The 13,231-nt window shown below is 41.4% G+C and overlaps 1 protein-coding gene across 4 annotated transcripts in view; it reads left to right on the top strand.

Annotated features, from left to right (window-relative positions):
* The window catches only part of Nup98-96 (nuclear pore complex protein Nup98-96), a 57,870-nt gene that overhangs the window by 29,655 nt on the left and 14,984 nt on the right, over positions 1-13,231 (top strand). For all 4 annotated transcript variants that reach the window (XM_076212133.1, XM_076212134.1, XM_076212135.1 and 1 more), the window contains exons 15-20: positions 4,268-4,522; positions 4,691-4,757; positions 5,840-5,998; positions 8,750-8,926; positions 11,419-11,836; positions 13,169-13,226. In XM_076212133.1, the coding sequence (XP_076068248.1) occupies positions 4,268-4,522; positions 4,691-4,757; positions 5,840-5,998; positions 8,750-8,926; positions 11,419-11,836; positions 13,169-13,226 (1,134 nt within the window). The remainder of the gene's footprint in view (positions 1-4,267; positions 4,523-4,690; positions 4,758-5,839; positions 5,999-8,749; positions 8,927-11,418; positions 11,837-13,168; positions 13,227-13,231) is intronic.

Here is a 13,231-nt window from a genome sequence, read left to right as displayed (position 1 = left end):
CTCGCGCCTCATGACACCAGTGTAGGCATTATTGTATTCAAGTGGTTAAATGTGTTCGAGATGAAATGTCAGACGTATGGTAGGGGTTGCAAGGTTGGATGGAGTGAAAAACTAAGAGGAAACGGGGGATGGAAATGAAGGCTGATAGGGTGGATTAATCAAAGAGGTATGGAAGGCAGAGGTGGGTGGAGTGAACCTGAAGGGATGACAGAGGACAAAATGGATGAATGGGGTGAAAGGGGCATTGAGAAAGAGGGGAATGCATGTTGAGCAAGGAAGGGAGAAGGCAAGGCAGGGTGAGTGGAGAATGGCTGTGTATGGATGATACTGTGATGCAAAGAAGCAAGGGGGCAGGGGATGGTGGGGTAAGTAGTGGTTGTGTCAATGATATTTTGACACAGCCTAAATGGATTTTTTCCTGAGTTCTCTTTTTCTGCATAAGGGGACAGAGTGGAGGTCATCAATTAAGTGAAGCAGCCTTGCTGTGGATGTACTGTGTCTTGCTACAATGCTTCTGATTTAGGGCAGTGGGCAGGACACAGGGATGACCCTTTGTCCACAAGGAGCTAAGATGAGAGGGAGGAAAGGTGATGGATGGGAGTGAGAGCAAAGTGGGTACATGCATTTTGAATTGGCTACCTCTATTGTAAGTATTTAGAGTTGCATGTTGCAGGGAGTGGAGGAACAGTAGTGAGGGAAGCAAGTAAATGTTCTGGAGTAATGTAAAGTGTCATAGGGAATAGGTATCTAGAGATGATACAAAGAGAAGACTCTAAGATGTGATTCTGCCTATGACACTGTGAAGCAGAGAGTTGGAATGTAAGGGAGGCAGAAAGATGTTTAACCACTTTGGTACGATGATACTTATATAGGTGTCATAAGTTGTGAGTGGTTACACAAGGATGCTAGCGTCAGTGTCTTGATTATATATATTTTTTTGTATTTGTACACAAGTTACCCCAGATTCTGTGAACTGGTTTGATCATGTTTTCTGTGTTTACTATTACTCGGAGTAAAAGAGAATGAGTAATAAATCAGTGACTTTATATTTTATAATGCAAGTAGTGTGATGCAAATTACATATGGCAGGTAATGCTGCACAAAAGAATTTGAGTTGTACTGAAGTGGTTAAATGTTTTTGAGAAGTATGGTTGGAGTTACAAAGATGGGTACAGTAAGAAAAGAAGAGGTGAGGTGGAGAGGAGTGGTGGAAATTGAGCTGGCATGTAGGGTTGAACCAGAAATACTGGTATGGTTTGGGCATATGAAAAAATTAAGAAAGACTTGCATAAAGAATGAGGAAGGCATAGGTGGATGGAATGAACTTGAAGGGAAGACTGAAAATGGGATGGATTGGCTCGGATAAAAATGGAATGTGTTGACTAGGGGATGGAGAGGACAGGAGATAGGTGTGAATGGAGTGCTTGTAAATGGATAATAAACTGGCATGCCCCAAAGGGTTTTCTCTTTGTCTTCTATTTACTGATAAGGGGTGTAGGAGAAAGTATTGCCATATTTGTATATGTGTGTGTATATATATATATATATATATATAGCTTCATGTAAGTGAAGTGAACCTGCTATGGATGTACTGGTCTTGCTGCATTGCTTCTGACCCAGACAGTGGGCAGGAGACAGGGATGACCATCCATGAGGAGCTAAAATAAGAAGGATATGTCACCCTTAAACACATAAAACCCACTTATCTCCCTTACTATAAAAGCCTTGTGGAGGGAGTGAACATGAGGGAACGTCCTAGGATGAGGTGGATGGATGGGGTAAAGGGGGCTTTGGGGAAGAGGGGAATGTCAGTTGAGGAAGGACGGGAGAGGACAGAAGACGGGTGAATGGAGAATGGTTGTATGTGGTTGATGTAATGCATGAGGTGGAATGGGGGGTGAGGTAGTATGTGTGAGCAAAATTTTGATGCAGCCTGAAGGGATTTCTCCCCGTCTTCTCCTTTTATACATGGGGGGACAGAGAGGGGGGGTTGCCGATTTAATGAAGCAGCCTTGCTGTGGATGTGCTGTGTCTTGTGACACTGCTTCTGACCCAGGGCAGTGGACAAGGTGCAGGGATGACCCGTCATCTGGGAGGTGCTAAGATAAGAGGGAGGGTGGAGTATATTCAGCGGTGGAATGGGTGGGAATGATTTTATGCCTTTTCCTTTTTGGCTACCTCCCTTGTACATACATATACCAAGGCTTTTTCCCCCTTACAAGGGAGGTAGCCAAAAAGGAAAAGACATAAAATCATTCCCACCCATTCCATCCCTGAATACACTCCACACCCCTCCACCCTCCCTCTAATCTTAGTACCTCCCTTTTAAGGGAGAAAAAACCTTGGTATATGTATGTATGTACTATAAAAGCCTAACATGTAAACACATGTCATGCAAGAGACCTGATGCAACAGACTGACTGCATCATAAAATTATTCATGTAATTTAAGCCCTTAAGATGATGAAAGCAGGTAAGGCACCTGGTCTGGATGGATGCCATGCAGAATGTCTTAAAAAAAGAGGTACAGTGATGGTGGATTGGTTGCTGAGGTTATTTAATGTTTGCTGGAGAGAAGGTAGAGTGCCGGAGGACTGGAGGAGTGTTTGTATAGTTCCACTTTACAAGGGAAAGGGGGACAAGTGTGAATGTAGTAGTTTCAGAGGGATTAGCTTGTTAAGTGTAGTTGGGAAGGCTTATGGGAGGATCTTGATTGAGAGTATTAGGAGAGGAACAGAGAGAGTAATTGGTGAGGAACAGTGTGGATTTAGGACAGGTAGAGGTTGTGTAGATCAGATCTTTGTGGTAAGACAGATATGTGAGAAAGCTATAGGAAAGAGGAAGGATGTTTTTTGGGCCTTTATGGATCTGGAAAAGGCTTACGACAGGGTAGACAGAAAGGCACTGTGGGAGGTTATGCGGATATACGGGATAGGAGGAAAGCTTCTGGGAGCTGTCAAGAGTTTTTATGAGAGTAGTAGAGCTTGTGTCAGGATTAGAAATGGAGAGAGTGAGTGGTTTGAGGTAAAGGTGGGACTTCGTCAAGGATGCGTTATGTCACCCTGGCTGCTCAACTTATACATGGATGGGGTAGTGCGAGAGGTAAATGCTAGGGTAGTGGGTCGGGGATTGGAGATGGTTAAAGAAAATGGAGAGAAGTGGGAGGTGAGCCAGCTGTTGTTTGCGGACAACACTGCGCTAGTGGCAGGATTGGAGTAGGGATTGAGGAAGTTGGTGACAGAGTTTGGGAGAGTGTGATAGAAGAAAGCTGAAGATAAATGTGGGTAAAAGTAAGGTGATGAGATGTACAAGGGGTGAAAGTGGCAGTAATCTGGAAGTGAGCATTAAGGGAGAGCAACTGGAGGAAGTGGATAGTTTTAGATACTTGGGTGCAAATGTGGCAGGAAAAGGTGGAGTTAGAATGTAGATTGAGAGAAGCGAGTAAATGCCTTGGTGGATTAAAAAGTGTAATGAGGAATAGAAATTTGGGAATGGATGCTAAGAGGAGACTGTATGAAGGAGTGATTGTGCCAACAGCACTGTATGGAGCAGAAACATGGAACATAAGTGAGAAGGAGCTTGAATGTGTTTGAGATGAAGTGTCTGAGAAGTATGATGGGGGTTACTAGGCTAGATAGAGTGAGAAATGAGGAGGAGAACGGGTGGAAAGGGAGTTGGGAGATAGGGTTGATGAAAGAGTATTAGGATGGTTTGGACACGGAAAGAATGAGTGAAGAAAGACTAGTAAAGGAGGTATGTGGAGGGAGTGAACATGAGGGGACGTCCTAGGATGAGATGGATGGATGGGGTGAAGGGGGCTTTGGGGAAGAGGGGAATGTCTGTTGAGGAAGGACGGGAGAGGACAGAAGACGGGTGAATGGAGAATTGTTGTATATGGAAGATGTTGTGATGCATGAGGTGTGTGTGAGCAAAATTTTGATGCAGCCCGAAGGGATTTCCCCCATCTTCTCCTTTATATGGGGGGACAGAGAGGGGAGGTCGCCAATTTAATGAAGCGGCCTTGCTGTGGATGTGCTGTGTCTTTTGACACTGCTTCTGACCCAGGGCAGTGGACAAGGTGCAGGGATGACCCGTCATCTAGGAGGTGCTAAGATGGGAGGGAGGGTGGAGGGGTGTGGAGTGTTTTCAGGGATGGAATGGGTGGGAATGATTTTATGCCTTTTCCTTTTTTGCTACCTCCCTAGTAAGGGGGAAAGAGCCTTGGTATATGTATGTATGTAATGTTTTGCCTTTTGACATGTTTTCAGGTGAAACATTTCTCTAAGTATGGACTTGGGGAAGATGAAGAAGATGCCAGTGTAATGCAGCCCCCACCAGCAAGTACACGCCCACCTGTCCCACCCGTGGCAGCAAAAGTCTCCGTACATTCTACTCAGCTCCCAGCAGCCACAACCATCCGCATCACAGGACCCCCAGCCACAGCACTTGTCTCCCCACCTCCTCACATGCCTCTTCCACCGCTTGTGGCTTCTCCTGCTTTTACTTCTGTGACACCCAAACAGGTGTGTGTTTCTGAAGTATTAAGCAAGAATGTTTACTTTCATACATATAAAATGATCATTAATATAGTAATGTTACACTTGAAATAAACTGATCTGGAGAACACGTAGTATTGTATGGCCAAGGTATAACCTGAGAGGAGTTAATGATCTACATTTGAATTTCACAAGGTTTTCCTTGATGGGACAAGTATGATGGCAGAGGATATGCTGGATATTGATATTGCTATAGAACCAGGTAAGTTCAACCTCATATTTTTGTTTTTATGTATGTTGTCAATGATGACCTGATATTATGCATTGATGATCAAGTATATGGTGGTTTAGTGTAAAATAGTTGTTCAGTAAATCTGGCACTTTTAATTTTTCACCTTTTTTATGGAGGAGTGGAGGTGAATTATCAAGTCAAGTGAAAATAAAGGAAACACAGTGGCTTATGTGTGGGTATTAGAAAGACAAAAGCACTATAAGAAACAAGTATCAGGGGATGAATGCAAAAAGGTGTGAAGGAGCTTTTTTGCCCATAGCACTGTTTAAACAGACTTGGAATTTAAGGGAAAGGGACAGTCATTATATATATATATATAAGTAATAAAAAGATGTTTTGGAAAGAAATTAAGAGGAAGAGGAGGCGAATCAAGTAGAGAAGAAAAGGTAAAAGGTGCAGATGGAGAGATGATAATGAAAGAGAAGGCACTAAGAGGAAGATGGGTAGAATGATTTAGGGAGTTGATAAACGTGAAGGAGGGAGTGGGTAGGGGGATAGGGGGTGTGGGTTAGGAAGTGGTTATGTGTGAATGATATTTTGAGTCAGAAGGGATTTCTCCCTGTCTTCAATTTTACTGCACAAGGGGACAGAGAGAGGGGGTGGGGGGTCACTGATTAAATGAAGTGGCCTTGCTGTGGATGTTCTTGGAAGAGCCAAGATGAGAGGGAGTGAGGGATGGTGAATGGGGTGGAATGGATGGGAGTGGAATTATGCCTTTTGACTTTGGCTACCTCCCATATAATGGGGAAAAGCCCTTGGTTGTATGTACAAGTCTGTTTATTTATTTAATTATTTATTTGCTTGTTTATTTTTTGTGATTTGCTGGTGATAGATCATCCCTGAAGACACCGAGTTGGTAGGAATGGTTGAATGGTTTTTATTTGTTAACTGTGAGTGTATGCTTTCACTGCTACCCAGTAACAGGGAAAAGGCCTTTGGTGTGTATATATTTCATATTTTTTTCCCTCTCCTTTCATTTTCCATGTTATGAATCTAGTAATAAGTAACACAGTCTGGCAAGTATCACAAAATCATTCTCACTACCCTTTCAGAAGAGTCTGCTGCTCTGAGTGTATTGTCCCCAAGCTCAGAGCGCATGGCCGTCTCCAAAGCCATTGTACCTCGCAAGGTTCAACTTATTAAGTCTCAGTTCTTCATGGAGACAGATGCTGATCAACAGAGCGATCTGGAATCTCCTCCAATTCCCAAAGGTATTACTTTAAGCAATTGTAGTACAAAAACAAACTTTTCAAACAAAAATTGGATATCAGGGATGCATTCCCAGAATATCTTTGTGGATGTTTGCTTTGTGTGCAATTGTTGTAGTTATTTTATTTATTTTATATCTGCTGCTAGGATCTGATGGCATTGATGTTTAATTTTAGTGTATGTATTTTTTTTGGTAGTGAGAAAAGCGAAGAGGAGAGATAAAAGTTTTGCGATGAGCCAATTGGAGTGTGTGGAGAATGTAGAGATGCAACTAATTTTTTTTTTTTTTTTTGCCTTGACCATAAAAACATGGATATTTTCGTTTTTTTATATGTTTTGTTTTAAAATAACTCGGCAAGGAAAATAACCATATCACAATAATTTTTCTGTTACATCAAATAAATCGGTATACCCCTCACTTAAGGTTTTCTATGGTGTTAGGACACTTCCATTTTTTGTGGTTTCATGTTTTGACGTGTTTTATTTATTTTACAATGTACAGTTGCCCCACTTAGTTTTGGCATAGTTTTAGAAATGTTTCGGACAAGAATAGCAACTTGCCCGATATTCTCTTTTATTACATTTTCGTGTCTGTTCATTTACATGCTTTATATATATATATATTTTTTTTTTTTTTTTTTTTTTTTTTTTTTTTTGCTAAATAGTAACTACCTTAAAAAATGTGACAAACAGCGAAATACTCGAAATGGTGTAGCAGACGGCACATTTTTCTTGACACACTAATGACATCAATCACTCTTATTTGACAAGTAATACGATTAATATACGTTGCAGAGGAGAGAGAGAGAATGCAGGAATCCGTTCACGTAGTGGTTGATGGTAGACTAACAACCAGCTTCAAGCTGTGAGTGGTGTTGAGTGCAGTAAATCAATTATTTTCATGCAATTATGTTATTCATCCCTTCACATATGTGCATCTGTCTTGTTCAAAAAGGCATTAGACAGAGTATAAAAATAAACAAGTAATTGACCATATAAAGATGTCAGATGCTGCAAGCCTGCAACATGTGTAGATACTATGGGCCAGTATGGCTATTGGCTGGCTACCTTACAAAATTTACCTTTTATCTTAGCATACCCTTCAAAGATTAAACACTCCAATTTCCCATAATGACCCTGGACGTTGCCTAAACACAGATCCACCACTTGGACAGTGGAAAAGGGGTTAACATAGTAATGGGGGGAAACTGTTGTACTCCCCGCCACCCATCAAGGCTCAGAGCTTAATTTCTACCTGACTTTTTGCTCGCTATCCCTTAACTTTAACCTACAATCATACATAACATAATTGGATCACAAGCCCTCTGCTGAATAAATAAATGAAAATAATTTATTTAATAATAGGGTTATAACATAACTTATAAGTATAAGAGTTAGTTTTGGTTAGTTTGTCACTGTACTCAACACCACTCACAGCTTGAAGCTGGTTGTTAGTCTACCATCAACTACTACGTGAACGGATTCCTGCATTCTCTTTCTCCTCTGCAACGTATATTAATCATATTACTTGTCAAATTCATTAGTTCAAGAAAAATGTGGTATTTCGCTGTTTATCACGTTTTTTTTTTGGGTAGTTACTATTTAGCGAAAAAAAAGTGTAAATGAACAGACACGAAAATGTAATAAAAAGGAATACTGGGCGAGTTGCTATTCTTGTCTGAAACATTTTTAAAACTGTGCCAAAACTAAGTGGGGCAACTGTACATGTAACATAAAAAAAACGTCTTGTACTCCGCCTTGATACCATTACTATGTTAATGGCGGATCTGTGTTTAGGCAACGTCCAGGGTCATTATGGGAAATTGGAGTGTTTAATCTTTGAAGGGTATGCTAAGATAAAAGGTAAATTTTGTAAGGTAGCCAGCCAATAGCCATACTGGCCCATATACAGTATCTACACATGTTGCAGGCTTGCAGCATCTGACATCTTTATATGGTCAATTACTTGTTTATTTTTATACTCTGTCTAATGCCTCTTTGAATAAGATAGATGCACATATGTGGAGGGATGAATAACATACTTGCACCTGTTTTTATATACAAAATATTTAATATCTGAACAAATTTGGACGAGATTTAAAAAAAAAAGCTCATATAAAACAAGTTTTTTTTCCATCTATAGGAGAATCTCATGGGGAGTATGAATCTTGTGTTCAGGGGAGGTAAATTCTAGTGTAGAAGATTAGCCAGTGGATAATGTCAGGGAATTATGGTATGTTTTTGCAGATTTTTTTTTTAAATAGGTGTACTTATTTACTTAGAGGGGAATGTCTGTTGAGGAAGGACGGGAGAGGACAGAAGACGGGTGAATGGAGAATGGTTGTATATGGATGATGATGTGATTGCATGAGGTGGAATGGACGGGTGGATGGGAGGTGAGGTAGTATGTGTGAGCAAAATTTGACGCAGCCCGAAGGGATTTCTCCCTGTCCTCTCATTTTATGCAATGGGGGGACGGAGGGGGGGGGGGTCGCCGATTTAATGAAGCGGCCTTGCTGTGGATGAGCTGTGTCTTGCGACACTGCTTCTGACCCAGGGCAGTGGACAAGGTGCAGGGATGACCCGTCATTCAGGAGGTGCTAAGATAAGAGGGAGGGTGGAGGGGTGTGGAGTGTATTCAGGGATGGAATGGGTGGGAATGATTTTATGCCTTTTTCTTTTTGGCTACCCTCCTTGTAAGGGGGAAAAAGCCTTGGTATATGTATGTATGTACTTATTTATTGTTCATGTAGTTTCAGCCAAACGACTTATGCTCTCAAGTGACTTTAGCATTAGCCAGACAGGGATTCCTGGAGATAGTTCTTTTTCCCACATCCATAGTCCAGCTCCATTGGACAAGAGTATGGCTAAACCATTAGTCATCTTGCAGCCTGAGTCAGCGTTGTCACCAGAATCACCAGAAAAAAAGAGTAAGTTGAGTTTGTGTCAAATGAGTTTCTCTATTATATCTATATCAAAAGTATCTTCTCCCAACAAGGTGAGTGTCCATGTTGGAGCAAATACCCAACGCCCATTCCACACCCATCTATATTCGTTCATCATCCCTCCTGTCTTAGCAACCATGGGATTTGGTCAACTGAAAGAAACCCTAATCACAGTGTACAAAAATGTTTGGAGAATTGCACTCATGCCTTCACAGCTTGGTTCCTAGCTACTAAGAAAAATATAGACACCCTACAAGTGAAATAAAACAATGTACTGAAAGTAATAACAGGACATACCAAAATCACCCCAATAGAACAACTGCAGTCAGAAACCAAAATCCTCCCCAGTGAATAATAGATACATAGTTTGATGTAAGACCACGTAAACATAAGCACCATCTCATCTCGCAAGTACAAACAAATGAATGGCAACATACTAAACAGATATCACCAACAACCTTCCACATGCATCACTCAACACCTCAGTACAAAAATACATTCACATACAGATTTAAGAAATAGACATTTGGGAATGGATGCTAAGAAGAGATTGTATTAAAGGGTGATTGTGACAACAGCATTGTATGGTGCAGAAACATGGAACATAAAAGAGGAAGAGTTTAAATGTGTTAGAGATGAAATGCCTGAAAAGTATGTTAGGGGTTACTAGACTGGATAGAATGAGAAATGAGGTGGTGAGCAGGGGTGAAAAGGGAGTTAGGAGATAATCTTGATGAAAGAGTATTGGGAAGGTTTGGACACATGGAAAGAATGAGTGAAGAATAATTAGTAAAAGGGTGTGGAAGGTGGAGGGAGTGAACGTCAGGGGGTGACCAAAGATGAGATGGATGGATGGGGTAAAAGGGGCATTGGGAAAGAGGAGAATGTCTGTTGAAGAAGGAAGGGAAAAGACAGAAGATAAGAGTGGGTGGAGGGAGGTTTTGTATGGATGGATGGGGGTGAGTGTGTGTGAATGATATTTTGACACAGCCTGAAGGGATTTCTCCCAGTCTTCTCTTTTTCTGCATGGGGAGACGGAGAGAGGCATCGCTGGTTAAATGAAGCAACCTTGCTTTGGATGTGCTGTGTCATGCTACATTGCTTCTGACCCAGGGCAATGGGCAAGATTCAGGGATGACCCGTCATCTAGGAGGAGCCGAGAAAAGAGGGATGGAGAGGTGGTGAATGGGAGTGGAGTATGTGGGAATGAAATGGATGGGAGTGGATTTATGCCTTTGACTTTGGCTACCTCCCTTGTAAAGGGAAAAAAGCCCTTGGTGTGTGTGTGTGTGTATGTATATATATATATATATATATATATATATATATATATATATATATATATATATATATATATATATATATATATATATATATATATATATTGGACAGAAGGACGACAGAATGAGTGGAAGGGTGGTGAGATAACCACCAAGTAATGTTTGAGTGTAAGTTTACTGACGTTTCGTCCTTAACAGGACTTCTTCTGAAGAAGTCCTGTTAACCCCTTCCATACGGTGCCGCACACGTAGGTGTCATGGACTTAGATCTCGGTGGCAGCAGCCAATGCCAGCCGTACGACGTGTCGTAATAATACTCGCATCATAAAATATAGTCACCGCTTATATCGATCGTTCTCTCTTCACCCGTGAATTTTGATAACTATAGAAAATGCGATTACAAAAGAATTAGAAAGAATGTCATTATGGAGGGGCGACTACAATAAATATAATCAAGACGCCGATATGGCAGCCTCGCGAATACACTCGCTCCCCATGACGCCTACGTGTGCGGTACCGTATGGAAGGGGTTAAGGACGAAACGTCAGTAAACTTACACTCCAACATTACTCGGTGTTTATCTCACCACCCTTCCACATATATATATATATACACACACACACACACACACACACATACAGATTACTAAACAAGCACTTCAGAACAGACCATTAAACTCCATTAAAACCCTCCAGACATTTGCCTTACATAAGAATTCTACTTGAGAAGCAAGAACTACAGTTGCACAACTACATTTAGGTCACTATCCAGCACTAAAAGAGGACCAATGTATAATAGGCCTGGCCACAGAAGCATACAATCCCAGATGTAACCATCACACAGAAAACACAGAGCATCTCATTTTGCGCTGGTGCACTTTATGCCCAGACATCAACACAATATTTCTTCTTTGAGTGACTTGTGTGTCAATCTGGTGGCAGTTCCTAGTGACCAGGGTGCTGAGGGTCTCCTGCAAAAGAGATTTGGGGCAACAAAATGGTAATACTAGGATAAATAAAGTGAGAAACAAGGTGAGGTGGAGAGTGGGGATGGAAAGAGCTTGCAAGAAGGGTTGATCAAAGAATACTTTGGGTATATAGAAAGAATGAATGAGGAAAAGTTAGCAGGAAGGGTGTGGGAGGCTAGAATTTATTAATCGGAATACGACTGTTTAAATGAAGTCCTTCTCTTTTATAGGCACAGGACTAGAATCTTCATTTCTGTCAACTCTAAGAGAACCACGATCAGACTACAAGATCCTGAGGGGCCAAGATTTATCTTCAGAAGAATGCGGTCAAGCTCCTCCCAAACATAGTACAGAAATCCTTCCGTTGGAATCTTCTCTAATAGCAGGCAAAGAAAACTTGTTCATAGATGCCTCAGCATTCATGGGTAGATCTTTCAGGGTGGGTTGGGGGCCTGGCTGGACTTTGGTTCATGCCGGGATGGCTCTCGACTCAAAAATTTCCCTCGAAGTCAATCTCAAAGAGGATGAAGAGGAAGAAGAAATGGAAGCTGCACCAGAGGTTCCAGCTGAAAAGCCAGCTGCATCTTTTGTATTCTCTGAACTATCTTTATCAGCTCCAGCCCCAGCAACATCCAAAGACAAAGCCAGGTAAGTATAGATGTGTGTAATTCTTTCCTCCTCCTCCTCCTCCTCCTCCTCCTCCTCCTCCTCCTCCTCCTCCTCCTCCCGTTTTCTTCCTTTCTTTCTCCCACCCTGTGCTCCTTACAGAGTATTTTGTATCATGGAATTTGATTAACTATGCCCTTGGTCCAACCCCTTTCACTCTTCCAAGCATGTATACACTTGCTTCTCTAGCAAGATTCTAAGTACATCCCAGTTGTACCCCTTTTTCAGCATGACATCAGATTTGCTTTTATTTTTCTTCAACTCTTTCTGTGTTGACCATACCTATTTCTGCTTATTTGACATCCTGACCAAGAGCCCTTACAATCACTCCTTCAACTAACTGAAAGACAATACATTGTTACATACTGGACCCCTGAAATCCATCCCTTTTAATCCTCTCTGCACCAAAAGGACAGAGTCCACCTGGCCAGACTGTGATGTGGCCATCATCAAGCCCTTCTAAGCTACTGGAAGAGGATGGATGACCACGTCACAGATAACTGTCTGGGATGCAACACTTTACCCCATACTACAACACATTATGGAAGACTGCATTGTACACGATCATGCACACCAACAACACAATATACTGTACACTATAAAGGATTTGTGGGAAAACCCCTTTCCAGCCGTGGTGTTCCTCAGGGAGATGGGGCTGCTCAGCCAGTCAAAGGAATGACAACAACAACTTCAATCCTTCCATTTGGCCCTTTCGTCCATGCTGTCATGCCTGACACCACCAAGTGCACAAATTCTTTGAAAAAATCTACTTTTACCCATTCTTGTATGACCAAACCACCTCTGGTTAGCTTGCTTTATACGTTCTCCCAATCCCATCTGTATCCTAACCCATTTACATACCCCCATCATCTTGTTTCTACTGCCACCACACAAAATTTCTTTCATAACCCAGGCTTTACTCCTATACATTAGTAGGAATGAATACATATAGAAAAAAAAAGGAAAGTTTATTATAATCACTGCTTAGATTGGTGAAATCATTCTCCCGTTATCCCAACCAGCACATGAATGGAAATTTTAATGTAAGGCAATGACCTGTTCTGTCAGTATCAGATGAGCTGGCAGGATTGCTGGGAAAGTGATGTGGTGGTCTTCATATGGTTTAAACAGGAAGAAGGGAAGGATGAGTGTGATAGAGAAAAAGAGGTCATGATATTCCTATATCAAGCTCAGCCAGTTCATTTTGTTAATAATAGATGTTTAGATATATAATATATAACACTGCCCACTAGAATCATATTATATTCTATCATGTAATATCCTCATTAACTCGTATATATACATTTTTTGTAGGTATTCCTTGTGCATGGAACATATCCACTTGGTTGACCCAAAAATGAAGACATTAGATGTAAG

Source organism: Oratosquilla oratoria, chromosome 29 (assembly GCF_046742065.1).
Source record: "Oratosquilla oratoria isolate Oo_2021 chromosome 29, ASM4674206v1, whole genome shotgun sequence".
Taxonomy (NCBI): Eukaryota; Metazoa; Arthropoda; class Malacostraca; order Stomatopoda; family Squillidae; genus Oratosquilla; species Oratosquilla oratoria.
This window is presented reverse-complemented; position numbering and strand designations above follow the sequence as displayed.